Raw genomic sequence first — 22,290 nt, 5'->3', positions numbered from 1 at the left:
GGTTCGCGGGGCTCATCCATCCGAAGCATCGAGGGCGTGACGTGACCTGGGAGTGACTTGGGTGACACCGGCGGTGAGCTTTGGGGGCCGGTGCACGGTGCGGTCCAAAATGACTCTCGGTAACCAGACATTTCCGGAGTCGGCACGGAACATCCTCGCATCGGGTCCACGTCCGGCATATGAGTTGCTGGGGTCGGGGCAACCATGCCGGTGCTCCCCCGTCTTTCCGGCTGAACAATCGGCTTGGCGGGTTCAGGTGGCCGATGGCTACAGGGTGCAGGCTGCCTCATGTGTTGTGAGCTTGCGATCGACCGTGGAGTGGTCTGATGACAGTCGATTCTCCTCTTCTTGACAGGATTGGAAGATACAAATTGAACGTCATCGTCCTCACGTTTGGCCGGTGTGACAGGCTGTGGGTATGATGCGGGCGCTGTTGGAAATGCTGGAGGAAACATGCCAAAGTTGTGATGCGAGCTCTCCATGTCGATGAGACAGGTAGAGAATGAGGCGGTGTCTTTAGGATGCGGGAGCGGGAGCGGATGCAACATCTGACAGAGAGACACCGCGAGCTGATAAGGATGGCCAAGCATCCGTATTTGAACCTTGTCCTGACCAACAATAGCATAGCTTCGCTGAGTACGCAGCGTACATGTTGGAATGACGCAGAAGCTGGGCACGGCAACGGTAGCAAGTCACGAACAGCAAAGAGAGAAGCCGAGAGAAGGGTGTAAATATGTTGCACAGTTTGTCTTTCAACCAGCTTCTTTGGCCTAAAGGACACCAAGCTGGCGGAAAAGACCGAATTCACAACGTCTTGCCCACTGTAACAAGCGCTCTGAATGCCACTTCTCCTCTTTCCCAAGATGCTGATTGCCACTTGGCAGGGAAGCCGCATTAGGTACCGGGGGTGAACGCCCCAGTCGTGCAGCCACCCACTCACTTACCCATAAATTTAGGCCGGTGTTGAAAGGCACCATATGGGCCTGTTAATTGTCTGCAACCATCTGCCAGTCTTGAGGGGGCCTCTGAACAGAAGCAGTTACTGTGCAGTGGTGGATACGCTCGAACCATCTTGGCTCACTAAACCTTGGGTCTCAACGGGATTGATTGCCATCTATAGAAAGGAACCCCGACGATAGTGTTAGAATGGAAAGAAGCTGTAACCCCATCTCAGCATACTGTCAACGATTTCGTAGGCCAAATCGGGGAAAGACAAGAACGATGCAGATGTGTGTTGCCATTTGCGACCGAGAGCCAACTACCACAAGTAGAACAGCGACAATAGCACCGCTGATAAAAGCACAGTGAAAGAAGGCATGTTGCATCTCGATCGAATAGAGGTTGGAGAGCTTGGGCCCACAATAGCTTCAAGCAGACACAATTGGTCAGGACACGTAGCCAATGGCTGGAAAGGTGGCTTGTCGGTTGTCTCAGCCTCTTCATCAGCCTCACTTTTATTTCCAGGCTGGCCCCGGTAGCTCCTACCCGTCCGTTGACCCCATTGACATCCCCACATCGCGGGGCAGCCTTCAGGCAGCTTCACCCCATTTCCAACTCCAACCTGTCATGATATCGACAAGCAAACGACGATAGATGCCCATGAAAACGACAACGTATCTCTGTTCCGAATAGTTATTCTCCGTCTCACATGGTCTCGATACTTAGATAGACCATTCGACAGTTCCGGCGACGGCCAGAGCAACGCCGACCATGGCCACCTCCAGTGTCAACCCGCTCATCTCGAGCCAGAAGTCCTCGGAGCTCCAGGCTATTCTCCACCCTCTCGTCCTCCTCACCATCTCTGACTATATCACGCGCCACACCCTTCGGTCGCAGCCGGGACCCATCGTTGGCGCCCTCTTAGGCCAGCAGAATGGCCGAGAGATTACCATCGAGCATGCGTTTGACTGCCACACGAAACAAGCACCAGAGGTAGAAGGCGGCTATCTGCTGGACCCTGAGCGATTCGCGGCAAGATTAGAACAGAGTATGTGCATGAATCTTGGACGGACGTTCGTATAGAGACACTGACAACCCCTAAAGTGAAGACGGTTCACAAGGACCGCAGCCTCGACCTCGTCGGCTGGTACACCCTCCTCGCCGCCGCCGGCCCGACGCCTACCATCCTCCCGATCCACCACCAGCTTCTCTCCGAGTTCAACGAGTCCGCCTTGCTCCTCGGCTTTCACCCAGAGGAAGTCTTTACCCATTCTGTCGGTGGCAAGCTGCCCATGTCCATATATGAGTCAAACTACGAGGTGGACGACCCGCGCGCCGCCGAGGCCGATGGCGAGGATAAGAAGATGGACGACGGCGAGTCCAAGCTCAAGCTCCGCTTCCGTGAGCTTCCCTACACGGTCGAGACGGGCGAGGCCGAGATGATCAGCATGGACCATGTCGCCCGCGGCGCCGGCAACGCCACCGCCGTCGAGGCACCCAAGGAGACCGCCAAGCCCAAGGTCCAGTTTGTCGAGTCGGGAGGCAAACGCCGCGTCGTCGTGGCGGACGATTCAGATGGCAGTAACCTCGCCGAGGCTCAGCTGTCGCCGGAGGAGGAGGAGATGGTCGCCGCCTTGACGGCCAAGGCGAACGCCGTCAAGATGCTGCAGGGCCGTATCCGCCTCATCACGACCTACCTCGAGCGCCTGCCGCCCGAATACCTCCACGGTTTGGAGCAGTCCGCCGCCGCCGCCTCCGCCAGTGGCGCGCAGACGACGCCCTCGCACACGATTCTTCGCCAGATCCAGGCCCTAGTCAACCGGCTAGACCTCGTCGTCCCCTCCGACGTGGACGCTTTCGAGAAGGAGGTTCTCTGTGAGGAGAACGACGTGGCTATTACCTCGCGTCTCAATGACCTCATGCAGAGCATCAGTGGTATGCGGGACCTGGGCAAGAAGTTCGGCATTGCCGAGACCGCCCGAGGTCGGAATCGCGGGGGAGCGCCGACTGAATTCCCGGGATACGGGCCTTCTAGCTTCAATCTCCCCGGCGCAGGCGACATCATGATGTAGAGTACGGCGTTGGAATAGTGATTGCAATCGAAGCGTCTGCGCGCATCATCAACCTATTTGGGAACCATGGAGAGGCGTTCGGGGGGTAATGTAGACATGACTATACAAAGGAGGGGCCAATGAAAAGGCTCCAACGAATCAAATCACCTTCAATCCATCAAAAGTGACCAATTCTTCAGTATTCGTTGCCTTATTGATTCTTTACATGGGAACGGACGCAAAAAAAAAAAAAATTGTGTCTTATTTTTTTATTTCCCTGTACTACGTTCAATTTCCAGGCCATCCCTACACCATAACGATGAACTTTCTTTTGTGTCCCAATATCCCATGTTCAAAGAGGAGAAAATCTATAAGCACTTGTAAATCCTGCCTAGACCACTGTCGCAGTAACCAGCTCGGCCAAACGAGTATCAAACCGCCTGCTAAACTGACGCATCCTGCCACTGCTTTTGGCACCACATCAAAAGTTTGTGAATAAATAAAATGAAAGAAGACTCCCCCATGAAGAAGCGCTACAAGCGACAGATCGGAAACGAGGAGAGAAAGAAAAGTCTAGTTTGGTATCAATCATCAGGTTCTTGGAGGCACACCAAAGAGAGTGGACTTTGAAGAACTGCACCTCTCCCACTCAAGCCTCGATGACGACCTTGAGAACCAATTTTCCCTCGTCATCACACGTCCGGCTTGCCAGCTCAAAGGCTTTTGACGCGTTGTGGAGGCCCTTGAATCGGTGGGTGACCATGTCATCCAAACAGGGGAGGCCGCCGTTGCCCTTGGCGCAGAGGAGACGGACACCCGTCGGGTATGTGTTGGCATATCTGAAGATGCCAAGGATGTCGATTTCTCGTAGATGTGCGACGGACAACGGGAGCGTCTGAACAGGAGTGCCCATGCCAACCATGATGACTTTGCCACCAGGCCTCGTGGCGTACAGGCTGGTCTGCATGCAGACCTCCTTTCCGGTGCACTCGAAAGTGACATCGACACCGTCGTCCTCGCCGTCCATTTCGACCTCTTCTGGGACCTTGGTCAGAGCAAGGATCTCTGCGGCCAACGACTTGGCACCCTCAAATTTGCTCGCAACACTCTGGACGGAGAAAATGCTAGCGGGGTCATTACTCCTGGGTCTGCTGGTGTTGAAGTGCCCGAGTTGCTGTTGACGACGTGGCCGTGGGTGGCGAAGCCCTTCTCAACTGCGTAGTTGACTCGGCCGGCATCAACATCGGTGATGGTGACTTGTGCGCAGCCAGCCTGGCGAGCCATCGCTGCGGTCAAAAGGCCAACTGTCCCTGCACCGATGACCAATGCCGTGGACCCAGGTTCGGGTGCGGCCCTGTTGACAGCATGAATTGCTACAGACAGGGGCTCAAGAAGAGCGGCAGCTTCGTAAGACACATGATCCGGGATCTTGTGGCACCATGCTGCCGGGTGGTTGATCCGTTCTTGGAGGGTGCCTTGATAATGAGGAACGCTTTTGGCGCTGGACCTGAACCTCATCTGCTTGCAAAGGTTGTATCTGCCCTTGCGGCAGATGGTGCACTGGCCGCAAGGGACGCCAACCTCGAGAGCGACCCTGTCCCCAAGCTTGAACCCAGTGACCTGAGGTCCAATGGCAACGACCTCGCCCGAGGACTCATGGCCTAGGGAAAGGGGATGGCACGCGCAGAGGTCTCCGTTGGCGAACTTCTTGTAATAGCTGACGTCGGACCCGCAGATGCCGGTCCGCTTGACAGCAATCTGCAGCTCTCCGACACTTGGCTCATCGATCGTTCTTGTTTCCTATAAACGTCGTTAGATTTAACATATTGCAAGCGGGGCGGGGTGACTCGAGGCATCGGGATGTGACAGGATCAACGTGGGGGATTGTGTAACGAAGCCCACATTCTCCACGTCACAACCCATACCAAGAAGCGGCACTTACCAATCGCAAATCTCGTGGACCATGCAAGACAGAAGCAGTGACCGAGGAATACTTTGACTTGTAGACGGGTAGATGCATTGGTGCCATCTCTCCCGTTGCAACTGGGGCCATATCGAAGGTAAATGACGCTGGCGGCGTGGGGTGAAGCGTGGGATGTAGGGCTGGTGACGGGTCAGGGTGGTGAAGGGGCTTGGCCGAACTTCCTAATAGGGAGGGCTCGTTCAGTAGGATTGGCCAAATGCCGGATGAGGGGGTGCCAGCAGCGAAATGTGATGAGAATAGCGAGGCGAGGGTCCTAGGAATGAAGAGGGGACCGGCGCGGGGTGGCTCGAGGATTGATAGGTTCGCTTTGGAGTGTTGGAGTTTGGGGGTAACAGGGCCACGAGGAGGGAGGACAGGGTTTCTCGTGGGATGAGGATGTTATGGCTAAAGCTAAGACGGTAGTCGTGGGGTGACGGAAGTGGGCAACTGAAATTTATCACTTGAGAACTTGGGAGATGGAATGATAACCGTAGGAGGAGTAGATAATTGTGATAGAGAATCAAAAGAGCTTTGGCTCCAGGTGCCGTAGCCCCCCACCCCTTAAGTAGCTTGGTTGCTTGCCCGACTCCGGACTCCCTTCTTGGTGAATGATGCCCATGGTGGTGTCAATCAGTGATTAGCAACTTGCAAGGGCCTTCTTGGGTGAACGGAGAGACGGACAGTCGCGGCGGGCCTTGAGCATACCTATCGAAGGGGACCATGAGGAGCAGCGTTGGCCAAGCTCGCCCAACCAAACATCGACCAGTTATCGGAGCCAAGCTAGGAGCTTCTTCGTACGTGTAATCTCGGGAAATCATATGCAAGAGACATCTAGCGACGTAGCCACCTCAGAGCCCGGCAGGACAACCCTTGGCTGGTACCAGACTGGCTCATGACGGAGGAAGAGATGAAAGGGACATCGGGCGGTACGTGGCTCGGCAGGGAACGAGACTTGAGGAGGCATGTCGGGCTACGAGGTGCCCGCATTTGGGCAGCATATGTAGGACTGGGCAGACAGACGTGAGGGCATTGGTTGACGGTCGATGATGGGCTGGTGAAAAGGAGGTCGGATAGAAGTAACTTTTGGCTCTTTGCGGTGACTGGGCTGGGCCCTGTTGAGCAAGTTCCGAAACTCTCGCGACATGGCATGGCATGGCATGGGAGGACCGGCTACAGATTGAGGACTAGCGGCTGGTGATAAGATGGAGCGGATGGCATCAGTGCGGTGACAGGTATCGGCCATGCATGGGCTCCAACTTGATAGCCACAGTCTCGTTGCCTCGGATGCATCTGGTGCAGGCTGCGGTGACAAACTATACCTGTCTCGGGCCACTAGCCGGTGGAGAGAGAGCAGGTGTTGACGATGGTGAACCGCAGGAAAAATTATTCTCTCTCGTCCCAATGGCGACAGGGCCACATGCGCGAGCCAGGATGATGGGCAAGGTAGACAGCTAGCTGAGCTAAGGGTGGTCAGTGAGGTACCCGGGAGCGAGGGCCCGGAATGGAATGGAAACGACAGGGATAGAGGGGAGGGGTAGAGAGGAGGAGGGGGAGGTCGCTGCAGCGAGGATACATGGCTCAAGAGTTGGGGTGGAGGGCAACACGGGAGGAAATGAGGAGGTGTGGTGAACAAGGTAGATGCCGTGGGTAGCACCTTGGATCTGCCAAGGGTAGTCGACGGGACAGAGATGGGACAATCGTTGGTGAGTTGCGAGAGATGATGGGCAAGCAACCCATAATGAGGCAATGCATTGAACCGGCCAAAATGCAGAACAGAGGGGGAGATTTAGTCTGTGGATGGGTATGAGGTAGATGGACGGTCAAGAGGAGATCAAAGGTGGGCTGGCGACTAGGTAGGAAGGACGATGCAGCTAGCTAAGATGCCACAGAATGCTCGCGATGGCGCAAGGAGTCGTGGCCATCGTTAGGCGCATCGATCTTCTCCTCAATCAACAAGACTACCCAGTAATACAGTTCCGCTCCGCTTGCCGGGTGCTCCGACATTGCAAGGGCAGACCAGGCCCTTAACAGCTACCTAGCCGCTAAGACTGTAATTCCATAAGAACAATGTCAAAAATCATGTGTAAGCAGACGGGTGGTATGGTATGGGTATGTTGAAAGAAACAGAGGGGCTCCATCGTGTGCTGTGACGCTGCGCCCGTTGTCACAAACCAGAGGCGGAACAATGTCTGAATTCGAACCGCCGAAGGATGCGTGCCGTCCAATGCGTCTTGTTGGAGACGAGATGGGAAAAGAGGGACGAGGCTTGGATGGATGAGAAGAGGCAAGGTTTCTCTGGTGCAATCAAACTCTTGTCGTCTCTGCGGCTTCATTGCGTGCTTGCTTGTTTACGGAGATGCTTCTGTCATTTCTATTGTTGAAGAAAGAGCCGCTAATCGCATTCTCTGTGATGCCTGCCATTTTTAATCTCGTTGTATTTTACTTTTTCGGCAGCCCTGGCCAGTGTTGCGGAAGCTGTTCCGTACAGTCAATCACCCCATATTACATAACCAACCCTGAGTCCAGAGATGGGGGACTAGGTCCACCTGCCACTTCCCGTCATTCTGCATACAACAGCTTTTGTCCACCAAATCTTGCAGACCTTTTCGGACCTCTCTCTCAAGGCAGACTTCTCACCGTCCATTTCCCTTCCTCACAGATATGGGATAGCAATCTGCCAACTTGCCACGGGCCTGGATGAACTCCCCAATTCGCTCTTCGTCCTGAGATGGAACGAGCCGGCGGCTAAGGCAGGTTGGACGCCCTTCCCTCTCTCGCCTCTGCACACCAAGCTGCATGGCTTTTGCCGCCTGCTTTGCCTCTTCCCTGCCGACCCTGCCAACCGGCTGTTGGCGTTCTAGAATTGGAGACGCCGCCCCCTGCGCCATCTCAGGTACCTATCATGTACATCGTCATCGCCTAGCTTTGGTCTCGAAACTGCGTGGTATGGCAGGCCTGGGCACAATCTACCCTATCTTGACCGCTGGTGGCGCACTTTCCGTGCTCTTCGCTGAGCGATTGCATGCTGCCAGCCGTTGTTGGTGTTCGTCCGTTCCATCCTCATCGCCCGTCTCGGTCAGCAACATCGAACGATTGTGCTAGTCGATCACTTCGAACCTGGTGCCAGAGCTGCGAGATCTTCAATGCGGTAGCGACATTACGCCCCGTCGAATGTATGAAAGATTTCGTCAACAGGCATGGCTCTTTGCAATACGTCCAGTGTGGCGCCCAATATCGATGCGCGCAGTGTCCAGTACCGCTTCTCCTACTCCTTTCAACTTTACTGCAGTACATATACGCCTTCGATACTCTTGCTGCATGCTTGGCCCCGCTGTGACGACCTTCCCTGAAGGTCCTGCGTCGCGGCGGCAGAAGCTCCTCGAGACCCTCAGAGGGGAAGAGGACTGCCCCTGTCCACCACTCGAATCCACAAGCTCGACCCCATGCCAGTTCCCCAGTAAGAGCTTGGACCCAGCAGCCAAGGATGACCTCCTTCGAATGTTGGACATGGCGGAAGCTGTGCCTCCTTCACCAACTTCGACCTTCGTTAAGCCGGCCCGGATACAGAAGCAAACCCCGCCTATTTTCGCATATGACTAACGAAACTGTGGACCGATGCAGCATCACAACAGGCGTGTTGAGGCAACATGCCGTTGCTGTTATCGTCTTCTACCAGGACGGCACTCAACTCGACCCTGTCTGGGGGGGCTGGCTTCCTCCAGCCGACCAATGGTGAACAAATTGCGGATATACCGCATCTGCAACTCCGTCTTACCGGCCCTATGACAATACAACTCCACATGGCCATTCCAAACTCAAATTCACTTGGACCCTTCCCGCGTATAAAGCTCTCCCAAGCTGTTGTTGCAAAGGGTTGCCAAATATCAACCATATGTACACGAGATGGATCGATCCTTTTTCTTATGCTGGGACAGCCGCGCACAATGTTGTTGCGTCGTCTACCGAGTAGAAGAGTGGCAAGCGAGAGACTAAAGCGATTACCTGGAGACGCAGCGAGTACGCTTCCCGCCCATCCAGAGACGAAGTTGGTCGGATTTGCGTTTGGGGAGTGCCGAAGAGCAGTCGAACAGGGTTGCTGATTCTGAGCCGCCTTCTACGACGTATTGGTATCTCTGAAGATCGCCACCTTTCGTCAAGCCGTTCTGAAAGGACGGTACAAACAAGCGGTGCCCCTGGTCTCTTGCTGCTGCAGACGAAGGGTTCCTCGGTCCAAGGGCTTGGGGGATTGGGGGACTGCCATGACATCGTTTTGTGCTATGCAGTAGCGTCATGCGCGACCTCGCTTTCAGTTGCTACAATACCCGGACTGGCAAATGTCTGGTCCTTTAAGAAGGGCAATACTGTCCAAGAAGGCAGACGCAGGCGCTTGAGCCCCCCCTGTGGGAGGGTACGCAAGATTCTTTATTCTAAACAGATGATCTCTTTGGCGTGTCGCTTGGAGAACCTAAGCCCGGCGAGTAGTCCCTCGATGTGGCAAGATCGACTTTTTTGGCGTCACCAGATGCGAGATGAAGTACAAAGCGACTGGTTGAGTGAGTGCCTCGGCGGCTCTCATTGAAGCAATTAAGCAATTACAACTGCATAAGCTGCCTGGTCATCACCTGCAACGGCCGCTCGGAAGCACGATCCTGGATGAATTTGGAGATGAATGTCAAATTTGGAGAAGCCCTGCATCCTCACGCAATCGGGTCGCTCAGCACCATGTCTGTCCAGGGTCCCTGGAAGATGAGGTGGAGCCTCTTGGGAGGAGAGAAAGACGTATGCTCATTTGCCTCAAGACGCCGTTTCCAAAACGCTCGTCGTAACCCTTTCCTCCGTTGTAGGCGTCTCATCCGCTCATCGAGATGCACAGAACTAGCCCACGAGGTCCTTTTCCTCATTCCATTAGACCGGAACGACCTTTAGATTATTTCAACGTGTCGGACGACCGGTAAATTGCTTTGCCCGGAAAGAAACGCCACGATGCGCAGCTTCAGCAATGCTGTCTGTCCAACTGATACTATGCTCAATCGGTAAGAGTAGGGCTAGCTTCGTTGAAAACAACCCGTACCTCGTCAACGACGAGGAAGCTAATTCTGCCGCCGAGTCTGGTGTCCCAGAAGAAGAAAGATCAGCATGCTCAGCAACTCAAACAATTAAGACGAGAGTCATCAAGGAACAGGTTGAGCAGCAGACAAAGACAAAGTGGCACATGGAACATTCTATACCAGTATGGTGTCTCTGCTATGTTGAACAGCAGACGGTCAGACCGGTTCACCGACTTATCCGGGCAAAATGCGATCCTGTTCTCCAACACCAGCTCTCGCCGACAGTTTTGCCAACAAGATCCCGGTGGCAGATGCTAGTGTCAAATAACCTTTATCATTTTGTTGTTAACAAGGAAGGGTGAGGTGAATGGGAAGCCCAATGCGACCTCACTAAGCCCTCGCTGCTCCGCTGGTACGTGGCCGTCAGCGAGGGGTCTACCGAGTCTCTGGAATCGACTGAAACATGTTCGCATCGCTCACACAGACGCCAGATAAATTGAGTGGAGGAATCGGATTACTCGCATGCTGACAGGAATCATTTTGCCACATACTGAGTGACCTCAAGGGAAAAGCCACAAGCTGACAGCACGTTCGCCTAAGAGAACTACCGGCGCAATATGGCACTCAGGAGGTGATCCAACTGCTGGGTTACTTGCATTAGACGACCTGGTGCATCGGTATTAACCATCTTGATGGAGTCTGCACAATGAGTCGAAGACGTCTCGGTCCTGGGAACGACGGCAAGTCAGTCTGCCTGTGCCTGATGATAGCTTCCCAGACAAGCACATACTACCCCTCACCGGGCAATACGGAACACAGCCGGAATCTAACATTAGAACTGATCAAGTCATAATTCTATAATGACATATCATACGAGAGCAAGGGGGCATGGAGAAAACGTATCAAACAATGGCCAGGCAAGAGGCCAAGTAACGCAGCCTTCGACACCGCCACTAGAAGCATGGAACTGTCATCTTGGTTAGGTCTCGCCCGCAGCCGCGCACCAATCTTCTCGCATGGCGTCTCCTCTGAGCCTCTCCATTGTCCCACTTGTCTCCCTGGAGGCATGTGAATCTTGTCCCGTTGCATCAGGGTAATTTGACATGTGCATCCAGCAGCCGGCAGGCAGGCATCGTTCGAGCAGGCAGGGGGGAGGCAGGCCGACAAAGCCAGCCAACATCCCGGCGTCACGAACCGCAGTGCGACTCTGCACCTGTCCTCCCTCACCGCCAATCGATCCGATCAGGCAAAGCCCCTCTAACGACAGGCGGCCAAGGGCCGAAACGGTGCTTTTTGGGAAGCACAGCAGTCGTGCGATGCGGTGCAGCGACAGACGAGACACCTCAGGCTGCAAAGCGCTGCAGGTGGGTGCCATCGGTGCAGTAGTGAGAGAGGAGACGGCAGCAGCACAGGCAAACAGAGACAGCAGGTACATGCGCATGGTATATGCCGCCGCTGCTGCAAGTCCAAGGCAAAGGTAGAGGTGACCAATCATGTTTACCTCCAGCGTCACAATCTGGGACATCTGGAGGATGCGCCGCCGCCGCCACCACCGGCTTCTAGGCGCCGAGCCGTCCCTTTGATGCTTGTGAAAGGTTACGATTCCGCAGTTCAAGGCGGCCATTATGCCCAGGTTTTCGCACAGCACAAGCTGCATGCAGCACGAACGAGATTGCAGAGTGAGATAGAGAGAGGAAGAGAGGGGAAAAAAACAAAGGCTCATACTTTGGGAATCTATGTGTAGGGGAGCACATACAGGACGGAAACAACATTACACATCATGCGAGGGCTTTTGACAAGCGCCTGTACCAAAACTGTAAAGGTCTTGGTCAAAAGGTTCCCCCCTACCTTCGGACGTCTTTTCCGTCGCCCGTCGTCCCTCGCAAATAACCTTGCGCGCCGACTCATTAGAAGGTGCTGGTCGCCAATCGGCTTGCCGCGTTTCTCGCATCCACTCGGTCCTCGTCGTCTTCTTCTGCCACACCGGCCAGACTCGCCCGCCCGCCCGCTGCACCGAGGCCCTGGTTTTGCCCTGTACCTTGTCCGTCGTCGCCGTCTCCCTCGTCGGAGAGGCCAGCCATAAGACTACCGGAAACGCTACGGTTCATCGTGTCGGTGCGTCGTGGAACACCGCTCCATGCATCGCCCTTGGGTCCTTGGCTGGCTGCCACGTTGGCCCTTCTGATGGGAGGGTGAGACTCGCGTCCGAGTCGACTCAGACCGCCAGATGCATCGATGGCGCGAATGTCCGGTCTCACGCTCTCCAAAACGGCAAGAGCACGTCGTTCCGCCTCGATCTCGCGAATGACATACTCTCTGATGCTGAGCCGCAGGTCCGCCGCGGTTCTCGCAAACCACTTTCGACGCTCCTGTACGAGGTTCTGGGTAACGCGGGTCGTCTTCTGGTACAGGTAGGTCTCGTTTTGACGCGCATCATCGAGGGCGGTGATGGCCTCATCGACCTTTTCCCGTCTGACATTGGAGCTCGCCTTGAGACGATCGGCAGCGTTGAGCTTGCTGCGCGTGTTCTCTTGCGCCTGGAGGAACTCGCGGATGAGGATTTGGCGGTTTGTGAGTGACTCCTTGACGACAAAGGAATCCTGCGAGTGATACTGGAAGGGATCACCGATCGTGGTGGCTTCTGCAGTCGCTTGGGCAGCATGATAGTCGCCAACCGTCTGCACAATCTTACCTAGCTTTCGGTAGGCGTTGGCAAGACCTTGATGGGGCTCTTGGATGTGCATTGAGCCAAGCTTGACGCCAAAGTCGGACTCGGCCAATCCGAGACCTGTATGATATCAGACCGGTGAAGGCGGTGCGTTATCGGGGTTGGGTTGACGTGGACTTACCTCGACGAGACTTGACAAGCTTATCGACCTTGTGGCCGGCATCCATGGTTCCCAAGTAGAAGAGCTTTACAATCGGGCGAGCCTCCTGAAGCTCCGGGGTGTCATCCGGCGGAGGCGCAAACTGCTTCAGAATCTTTCTGCGCACGCCCGTCGCCGGCTGCTTCATCTTGACCATGGGGCTGTAACCGAAATCGCTCTCCACGAAGAGGACCATCTCATCATCTCTCATAAGGATTTCGTTGCTGCACACGTAGTTGAACCACCGTTGTAGCAAGGCCTTGACGCGGGCTTCGTCCTCGTCCGTACCAGCGCCAGCCGATGTCACGGCGGGAGGTACCGTTGGTACCAGGCATTCGGGGTTCGCGGAGATGAGGTGCTCCGCCAGCTTGACGAACTCCGAGTGGAAGCGGCGCACATCGCGGTATTGTGTGGTGCGGAACCTCGGGAGGTTTGTCTGCGGTCTGTTAGACATCTTGTTGCTCCACCGCATCCCAAAGCGGGAATACTCCTTACATGAACGTCGAACCGCAAGATTGGGTCCTTCTTTCCGGTCCGCTCGAGGCCGGTGATCTTAGCCTGAAGCCTGAATTGAGGCTGCTGAGGTTTGCGAGGCTGTTGATCTTGACGGGCCTGTCCGCCTGCGTTCGGCGGGCCTCCTTGCTCATGCGATTTCTGCGGCAGCTCAGGTCCAGGGCTATCGGCGCTGGCCCGGGCTTCTGAGCCGACTTCGGTCCTCGACTCTTGTGTTTCCACCTCGGTCGCCGACTGAGTGCTCGCGGTGTCCGGTCGTCTGTACTGCTCGCCGCCGAAGTTCTCCTGGTCATGCGGGGTTGCGTTGCCGGGGCTCGGTGTGTAGTGGAAGGGAGAGCCGGGCGGGTCGCCGCTCAGGTCAGCAGCACCTAGGGATCCGAAGTTGGACTGGTTGGGCCGAGGCGAGGAGCCCGGTGAGTTGCCCCAAGGCGATGCGGCAGCCTCGTCGTTGATGGAGGCGCTGTAATCCATGGTTGTGGCAGTGTCCTTGTCGTTCGTCGTCGATCGTCGTTGTCGTCTGCGTGCGATGCGTTCGGTGGTGTCGCTTGGTCGGTTGGACGGGTCACCACTGGCCGACTAAGCCGATGCGGGGAAGAGAGAAGGGTATAGACGGGTCAGTTGGGGGTTCGAGATGTCAGGCCATCCATTGACCGATTCGGCAGCGAACAATTCGAGGTTTTTCGGATGAAATGTGTTGGTTGGCAGATGCTGTGTTCCGTATTAATCGCTCTCGTGTGGTTCGCAAGCTGAGCGGGATTGCGAAGCGTGATGTCGAGGAGCCGGGTAGCTTTTCTCCACGCAGTTGCCTTGAATTGGCCCAGTGCCCTTTCGTACCCAGCCAAAACCTCAGGTACCGCTCCGAGAGCCTAAGCACATCTGTGACTCTGTGAAGCAGGGCCTGGGGACGCTAAGCCAAAGCGGAGGAAAAGTGGAGGCGGGTTGGATCGCTAACAAGAGGAGCTCGGGCCTCTCTTCAGTTGCTTCCGGCCGCATTTCTCGCCTTGGGAAAGTGACGACACGCGCGGCATCGCGCCTAACTTGTCTTGACAGCTCTCAGCTTCGACCAATGAGGATTCCGGACGACGGCGACATCGACATCGACATTCAGCCTTGCGACAACAATTGTTCAGCCTTCGACGGTTGGTGGGAGGTTTTCAGAGCAACCTTGGTGACGACAAATCGAGGCGCACACGATGGCGCATATGACGAATCCGCTGGCGACGGCTGACCAGCTCTACAAGCGCAATTCCTTCAGTTCCCTCCCGGCCGACCTGCAGGATGTCATCTTCTACGCGACGCAGTGCCTAACCCAGGCGGCCGGCGTGCTGCTCGACCTGCCACAGTCGACGACAGCGCAAGCAAATGTCCTACTGGCACGGTACTGGCTTGTCGAGTCGCCAATGGCCGGGGAATTCAGCGTAAATGCCCCTCCCATACTTTCACGAGACGCCCACGGCACACCACTGACAAGAGTCCCTAGGACGTATCTGCTGCAGCCCTCTACCTAGTCTCCAAGATGGGACCCCTTCCGCGCACGACTCGCGATCTGTCAAACGTCTACGCCTACCTCCTCTCGCCTGCATCGCCCCTCTTCCGTGGCGAGGCCCCAGACCCTACCAAGCGCCGCCCGGACCCGGCGACGTACTACCAGACGGACGGAGAGTACGCTGCTTTCCAGACTCGGATGTTGGCAGCCGAGGCACGGATTTTATGGGCTCTGGGATTCGATACGGCAGTGGCGCTGCCGCACGCGCTGGCCGTGACGTACCTTCAGGCGCTGGACTTCGTGGGGAAGCCCAAGGGCGAGATGGCTGGGCGGGTGGTCGCACACCTGAATACGGCGCTGCTGAGTCCGCAGATGATGTATCTTACACACCAGCCCCACGCACTGGCGACGGCGGCAGTGTACATCGCCGCCAGGGAGGCAGGAGCGAAGATGCCCGAGGTGGCGTGGTGGGAGGTTTTCGATGTCGAGAGAGAGGAACTTGGGTTCCTCGTCGTGGGAATGAGGAGCCTCGAGGGCTGGGTGAGAGGAGTGAAGGAGACGGGCCTGCTGGCTGGCGGGATGATTACGAGGAGTGGCATTGAGAGGGAAGCGAGGAGACGAGCTGGGGAGGGCGACGAGGAGGATGAGCTTATGGCCCTGATGGACCAGAAGACGGCATGATTCATGATGCTGGGTGAGATATGCAACGCTCAGCCGCTGATGAGCCTAGGAGGAATAGAAGTTTGATACCCATTGACAGTACAGCACACACACCATCACCTCGTAGGAAGGGTTGCCTGCCCGATATTGAAAAGAGTGGCACGAATTCGTGCATCCGCGAATTGGGTTCAATGTGGTTCTATTACCAGGCATAAGAGTTACCGGAACACATAATGCCTCTATTACCCTTTCTGAACCATTAGGTCATGCGATGGGAACATAATTGGTGGATACATTCATGGCATATGTCACGATGTAATGCTCGAGATTTGCTCTTACGATAAGGCACCAATTCACAAGACAGGACACCTGCTCGCCTAAAGGGGGTGAACAGTTCATCTCGTCACATGTTTTCAACTGTTCATCATCCGGCGTTTGAGGTACAGCATCCACACAGATGCCCTCCTGATCCTTCTACTGATTCTCGCACCGATAGCCAAGGGGGACGTCGTAATGTTCGTCCACTATGCTAACTGTTCCTCGAAATGGTGCATCTAAGATGTCTAGGATATTGATTGAGAAAAGACATTCATATCGACATATACGAGACATTTATGGGGGAACCACTTGTCCAAGTTCAAAGAAACAAGACGATATCAAAAAGTCGAACAAGATCTTGATGTCTTTGTACAGATTGGTAGACTTTCTACACTCCATCAATCCAAGGGGCTTCTCGGAGAGTGAAGCAAGAACACCTTGTGATCGCCCTAAACCAGAATGCACCATATCAAGTCGTTCGGTCTCAGAGAGGGACCTGTACCCGGTGACCCAACATTATATCAACGGCCTACCTTAGGTAGATAGAATACGAAGAGCCAGGGCCTTGGCAATCTCAAATATGCCTTTCAATAAGTAAAGAAGTATGTAGGCCAGCACATTAGCGCTCTTTATAGGAAGGAACGAAGCACCTCTCAATACCCAGATTTCTCCCAGTTCTCACCCACCGACCTCCTATCGCGCCTGCTTCTTCACAACTATGAACTCCACAGACCCAAGTTAGCGTCTCTTACCGCACACTTTCACTCACCCAAGGACCCGGAACTCCCTCTTTCCCCTTCACGCCTGAGAAAAACACCGGCAAATCTCATCACCGCGCTCTGAAAAGCCTTACTTTTCTCCTCTTCACTCACTCATTCTCACTTCTACCCTCAGCTCACCCCAGAATATCCCCGCAACGGAACCTCACGAAGCACAGCATGTCTAACAACACTCTTGCCGACGTCTACCTCGCCTGCAAGCAGTCGCCTACCTGCAACGAGCGGTTTCTTCTCGTCTGCTTCTGGCAACTCGTTACCGGTTTCAGCCTCGCTTATGCCGTGATCCAAGTCTTCTTCCTCAACAAACTGCGCTCGAAGATGATGCAAAAGATGTTCAAGAGTGAGAGCAAGTTGACAGAGCTCATCGCCAAGTTCAGTAAGTGTTTTCCCTCTGTACACCCTTGTTGTCTTTCTTCTCACCTCTCTGTCCCATCTCGGTTCTATATCTCTCACCCTTGAACACTTTTACTGGTCTTAGTGTTCCCTTTGACATTCTCTCGCGTTTTGAAAAAAAGAAAAAAAACAACCACATGTTTCGCATAAATCACCCGAGATCACAGTACCGTTCAACTTCAAGGAGATAAAGCTGACACCGAACCCCCTTCAGAGCATGTCACCATTCACGCTGAGCGCCTTCTCGCCGACGCCGACGCCTTCACCGTCCCCCTTCACAACGGAGAGATCCCCGTCAACCTCGCCCATCTCAAAAGGTTGATACCCAACATTGACGCCGTCGCTCGCAAGGACAACAACGATATCACCGCCACTCCCTTCAGGACACTCTCCTCCACCCCTAAGAACTTCATGCAGCATGCTGAGGAGTGCATCGCCATCATCGCCTATGCCCGCAAAGCCCTCCACGAGCTCACCGAGCATGGTTTTGATGACGCCGTTTCCCAGATCGTCGCTTCCGACGCCAGCTGTGCCGACCGCGAGGGTATGTTTGCCAAACTGGCTAAGCTTGAGGCCGAGTCTGAGCTTGAGGACGAAGGCGACGAGGATGACGATGACCACACAGGTGATGAGGACGAGGAGTAAACGTGTCTCAGCAGCCTAGAGAAGAAGGCTTCGTTCCCACCTTCGACGATGAGGAGGACGGCAAGTTGTTTGTCTAAGCCACGTCGACGTCAACATTCTCGACTCTCGATAGTGACGTGTGTTTAACAGGACACTGGCCAATGGGACTGGGGAGGAATTCTTGAGAGCGGGGAAAGCAACCGCAGATACGATGAGAAGCCTCTGATAATGAGGCAAGTATGTGAGAAAGGGCGTAGGCCCGCTTAAATTCACGAATAAATGGCTGCTTTGCTCCGTGGCGAATTGATACAGCTTAATGAGAGCGTCTTCCCTGTGAAAAAGCTCGTTTCCATACCATGTGCGCCAGACCCTCATCCGTTAGTGCCGGGTATTGTCCAGATGATCCCATCCAAGAGATATTGCCTAGAAAACCAATCAACTCCGGTCCTTTAGTACGTCCTGTCACCACTCTCCATTTCAATCCTGTCATATGTTCCCCAAGTGGGAAATACCCATCGCGCGCAAGACAGACGGCCTGCAATAGCCAAAGCACAACGCACAGCCATGTTGTGTGGCTCTGGCGAGTCCTTTACTGAGCGATTACAGCCGCCCCGCCATGACTTCCTTCTTGAAGATCCGGACATCCCAGACATCGTAGAAGTGGACGCCTTCGACCGTTTCTAGCTTTGTGTTGGCCACTATATCGGTGTCCTCGTCGTCACTATCACTATCCGTCTCCCATCCCGGCAGAGGCAAAGGTGGGAACACACCGGGACCACCAGTGCCAGTGGCAGTTCCTGGGCCGCCGAAAGTCCCAAACGTCGAGCCTGCGCCGGCCTTGTTCTTGCTCTTTTTGTTCTTCTTCTCCTCTGCCTTGGCAGCAGGCGTCTGAGGTGGTGGACGGATGATGCGCTCAACCCGGTCGTCATCAATAGAGATCCACTCGAGTTTCAAGTCTGGATAGTGGCAGAGGTTGTCAACGATGAACCTCCGAGTCTCGCGCATAACCCAGACGCAAGTGTCGTCATTTCTGAACTGCGTGACGTTCAAAGCGCGGAGGCTAACTAGTCCCGAGATATGCTGCATGAAGGTATGCTGTGAAAGTGATTAGAAAGTGACCAAGTGGTCAAAGGTCCCTCGGGTAACTTACGATAGCGCGGATTCCAAGCGCCGCCGCCAACTCTTCGAGGAGCTTTCCGCGGTTGCAAATCAGTAGCATGGCCTTCTCGTCCACGTCCCAGCTCGGCCCAGAGTCATTCTTGATCATCAGCTTGGTGAGAGTGGGCATGTGCTTTTTGAGAACAAGACGACGAATCTGATCCATGACAACGTTGGTTTTTGGCGCGAAGCTCTCTGGCTTGTACTTGGCCGATCGCTCCAGCATGAAAAGTTCGGTGATCTGCTCCAGCTGGCCCGCAAACGTGAGAAAGGTGATGGATACATTGTCTGTGAATATCTTTCGCAGAGGGAGCGGCTGAACCTTGTTTTCCTTGGCCAGCATTGTCCAGATCGGGGCTTGGTTGCCAACATTCAGCAGTGTCAGTCTCTTGAGAACTCGTACGTCAATGGCTGCCCTGAGTACGGAGGCCTTGACTGGGATCAGGTGAACACTGAATGACTTCAGTGCTACGCCCCTCGTCGACCGGATGTACTCGCTCATCACTTCGTCATCGCCATGGGCCGTAGTGGCTATACCATTGACTTGCTTCTCCACATCCCGGATCTCGGCCTCAGTCGCATTCAGCTCGGTGCGTACGTTGTTGATATCCCGATAGCAACCTTGTAATTGGTTTTCTCCCGAGCGAATGCGGTCCCTGTCTTGAGGGTGCGCGTTGCGCAAGACATCAAGTTTCTCGTGTACGCTGGCGGCCTCAGAAAGGAGATATTGCAGACGAAGGACTAGCGTCTCGAAGTTTGCCTTTTGTGTTGCCAAGGTGGCTGCGGCTCGCGCCGTCGTAGGCGATTCAAAGACGGCATCTTGGGCTTGAGACGCAGCGGTGCCAGAGGCAGCAATAGGTTCCTCCTTGTTCTGGTCGTTCTTGACCTCCAATGGTTCTTCCGTCTCCTCAGTCGCGATGGGCTCCTCCACATTGATGTCCTCAGGGTTGGCATCTGTTCCAAAGTTCGCTTTTGGCTTCGCGTTGGTTTCTGCCGCAATTGTGGAAGGCTCGGAGACTTCGATAACAGGGGCTGGCTGAGTGCTGGCATCCGCTGTGCTTGGAGCGGGGTCGGTCGAAGGACCTTCGTCAGAGGTTCCAAGCCCGGCTTCCGTCTTGGTTTCCGCCTTTGTCGCCGCTGCCTTTGCTTCCTCTTCTTCCAAGTACTTCCTGCTGGCCTTTTCTATCATCTCCAGGATCTCTTGCTTCGAGCCATCATCGGCGTCGCCGTCCGTTACGCTCGCCATGAGTTTTGTCGATACCTCCCGGAGTCTCTCCATAAAGGCCTCGGCAGGCGATCCAGCCTCCTTTGTGTTCACGGCCGTGTCGATCTTCTCCTTGCCCTTCAGAGTCTTACGCTGTGTCCTCTTGACGAGGAAGGGCTCCACGTCGAATATCCTACCCAGTACCGACTCTTGGCTCTTGCGCTCTTCTTGCGCACGGAATGCCTTTGCTGGCCCACTCGCCTCATCCCAGCCAGGCGCTGACGGCATGGGAACGACTTGGAACTCATCATCCTGATCAGAATCGTCGGGGTCGGCTTCGGGGGGAGGCTTTCGAGATTGTAAAGCAAGGTATGTCGAGAAGGAGAGCTTCAGTTTCGTGAGAGTGGAAGCTGAGTTACGCACGCAAGACTTGATCTCGGTAACGGTGTCTAGAGAGTCGATGTCAAGGACGGCAAGCGAGTTGAGTTTGCGGAAGCCCGACAAGGTCGCAGGCTCGTTCGCCGATATCCTTCGTCTACTCCTAGGCGCGGGCCTCAACGCTGGCGGTAACTGAGGCGGCGGGCCCAGGGAAGGGTTGTACGGAGGCGGGACGGACAAGGACATGCTTGCGAATGGAGGAGGCGGCGGCGGGACTGCAGAGAAAGCCGGCAGAGGATCCCAATGGCCTTGGGTCGAGGTAGGCTGAGGCTGCAGGCTCGAAGTGTAGGGCAGTGGTGGAGGTATCTCGAAGAGGGACGGGCCAGCCTGCATTCGAACATGGAGATTTCTTAGAGGCGCAATCTGGTGCAACGCCTTGTAGACTGGACGGCTGAGTTCGACTCGGATGTTCCACCTAGTATTGCGAGGGTCAGCAAGGGCAGGCAGATGGCGACCTGTCCGACGTACCTAAAGGTCTCGAGCGACTTTGCATTCTTGAGAGTCAGCAGCAGCAAGGTATTCATGAACTTGCCGCAGCTTGCGCTGTATAAGTAGGGTTTGTAAGCGGCCTCAGCCTTGTCGCCAGCACTCAACGTGTCGAGGGAGATGTCTCTCAGATGTTGGGCATAGTTGTAGTCGCTCGACACAAAGGTCTCGAGGCCACCGGCCAGACTGTCGATGGGAGAGTCAAAGGACGGGTCATCTTCGTCGGGGAAGACAATGTGGAAGTTGCGGTAGAGCTGGGCGGCAGCGAGTTCGCGGAAGTGTTTCGAGACGAGGGCGAGGCAGATGAGGTCGCTCTGGCAGCACTGGGAACGGTCAGTCTTTCTGGGTCGCATGCAGGCGCGGAAGCACGAGATCTCACATGGCTGAGAATATCTTTCTGGGTTTCGAGAGGGAGGTCGAGGAAGTTGAGCGGTTTGGTTGCGCTTTCGGGGGCGGTAGCAGCCTTGTCGCAAGACTCGGCGGCGGAGGCCATCGTGGGCAAAAGTCTGTGGCGCAGAGGTGGAATACGCCGTCCGCCTATGCAATGAGAGGAATGTCGACGGCAGTTGTTGGAGGAGCACACTGGACGCCTGGCCAAAAGGGAAATGCGAGGTTCTCAGTACGGATCGGAGGATGCGGATAGAAGCGACGAAGCGGAGGGTCCTGACTCTACCTCTTGCGTCGTCTCTTGTTGAGTGAGAGTATTCCGCCTACCATGGGTTGGGGTAGGTAGGCCAGGCAGGAAAGCAAGATACGGATACAACAATCCAACCAAGGCACCCCGGGAGGCACACCCAGAGACAACCGACAAGGGCGACGTGGGCGGGCGGGAAGGGCCAGTTGCAGGAGGGGCGCGCCTTCTCTGGAGGGGGGTGGGATGCATGGCCTCGGCCTCTTAGAGGGAGAGGGACAGCACCGTGAGGGCAGGCCAGCGAGCCAGCCAGCCAGCGACCGATGCGCCGCCGCCGCCCGCGGTCCACTGTCAGCGCAACGCACGACCACGACGACGCCCATGACCGCCTCCACCCTGCCACTGGGGCGTGTGTCACTGTGTCTCCCCTCGCTCCCCTGGGGGGCGGAAGGGGGAGCCCTTCTCATCGTGCACGGAGCGACGGATTGCAGGGCAGCCACTGACGGGCGAGCTTCGCATCGTCCTGAGGCGCATCGCAGTCCGTCTGCGCAGGGAAGAAGGGGTCTAGCGCTCAGACATGCATGCATGGCTCGCAGCCCGCGCACCAGCACCAGCACCACTCTATTCATCCCGGCTCCACCTGCCGTCCGTCGTCGCCCTTTCTTCTCCGGGTTCTTTGAGAAATCCCCACTGCATGTGTATAAATAAATACCGCTACATGCCTCGCCTGTC

The 22,290-nt window shown here is 55.4% G+C and overlaps 7 protein-coding genes across 7 annotated transcripts; 3 read left to right on the top strand and 4 right to left on the bottom strand.

Moving 5' to 3' along the window:
* Positions 1-1,710: 1,710 nt before the first annotated feature.
* Positions 1,711-3,011, top strand: ColSpa_05879 (COP9 signalosome complex subunit 6; the record flags this gene model as incomplete). Its single annotated transcript, XM_049272091.1, has 2 exons — positions 1,711-1,987; positions 2,044-3,011. 2 exons carry the CDS (start codon positions 1,711-1,713, stop codon positions 3,009-3,011), a joined length of 1,245 nt encoding a protein of 414 aa, XP_049128048.1.
* A 628-nt stretch (positions 3,012-3,639) lies between these two features.
* ColSpa_05878 (sorbitol dehydrogenase) lies at positions 3,640-5,043 on the bottom strand (the record flags this gene model as incomplete). Its single annotated transcript, XM_049272090.1, has 3 exons — positions 3,640-4,098; positions 4,131-4,790; positions 4,933-5,043. 3 exons carry the CDS (start codon positions 5,041-5,043, stop codon positions 3,640-3,642), a joined length of 1,230 nt encoding a protein of 409 aa, XP_049128047.1.
* Positions 5,044-10,980: 5,937 nt separating this feature from the next.
* ColSpa_05877 (uncharacterized protein) lies at positions 10,981-11,625 on the bottom strand (the record flags this gene model as incomplete). Its single annotated transcript, XM_049272089.1, has 1 exon — positions 10,981-11,625. One exon carries the CDS (start codon positions 11,623-11,625, stop codon positions 10,981-10,983), a length of 645 nt encoding a protein of 214 aa, XP_049128046.1.
* A 283-nt stretch (positions 11,626-11,908) lies between these two features.
* ColSpa_05876 (vacuolar protein sorting-associated protein 21) lies at positions 11,909-13,852 on the bottom strand (the record flags this gene model as incomplete). The annotated part of the gene is made up of 3 exons (XM_049272088.1): positions 11,909-12,789; positions 12,851-13,304; positions 13,364-13,852. 3 exons carry the CDS (start codon positions 13,850-13,852, stop codon positions 11,909-11,911), a joined length of 1,824 nt encoding a protein of 607 aa, XP_049128045.1.
* Positions 13,853-14,574: 722 nt separating this feature from the next.
* On the top strand, positions 14,575-15,548 carry ColSpa_05875 (cyclin-L2; the record flags this gene model as incomplete). The annotated part of the gene is made up of 2 exons (XM_049272087.1): positions 14,575-14,799; positions 14,862-15,548. The coding sequence occupies 2 exons, from the start codon at positions 14,575-14,577 to the stop codon at positions 15,546-15,548; spliced, it is 912 nt and encodes a 303-aa protein (XP_049128044.1).
* A 1,235-nt stretch (positions 15,549-16,783) lies between these two features.
* On the top strand, positions 16,784-17,662 carry ColSpa_05874 (uncharacterized protein; the record flags this gene model as incomplete). Its single annotated transcript, XM_049272086.1, has 2 exons — positions 16,784-17,000; positions 17,232-17,662. The coding sequence occupies 2 exons, from the start codon at positions 16,784-16,786 to the stop codon at positions 17,660-17,662; spliced, it is 648 nt and encodes a 215-aa protein (XP_049128043.1).
* Positions 17,663-18,241: 579 nt separating this feature from the next.
* Positions 18,242-21,420, bottom strand: ColSpa_05873 (uncharacterized protein; the record flags this gene model as incomplete). The annotated part of the gene is made up of 4 exons (XM_049272085.1): positions 18,242-18,736; positions 18,792-20,856; positions 20,910-21,250; positions 21,307-21,420. 4 exons carry the CDS (start codon positions 21,418-21,420, stop codon positions 18,242-18,244), a joined length of 3,015 nt encoding a protein of 1,004 aa, XP_049128042.1.
* Positions 21,421-22,290: the final 870 nt, after the last annotated feature.

This window comes from Colletotrichum spaethianum, assembly GCF_022836535.1.
Source record: "Colletotrichum spaethianum MAFF 239500 DNA, contig13, whole genome shotgun sequence".
NCBI classification, from domain to species: domain Eukaryota; kingdom Fungi; phylum Ascomycota; class Sordariomycetes; order Glomerellales; family Glomerellaceae; genus Colletotrichum; species Colletotrichum spaethianum.
The sequence above is the reverse complement of the archived record's forward strand: the minus strand, read 5'-3'. Positions and strand labels throughout refer to the sequence as shown.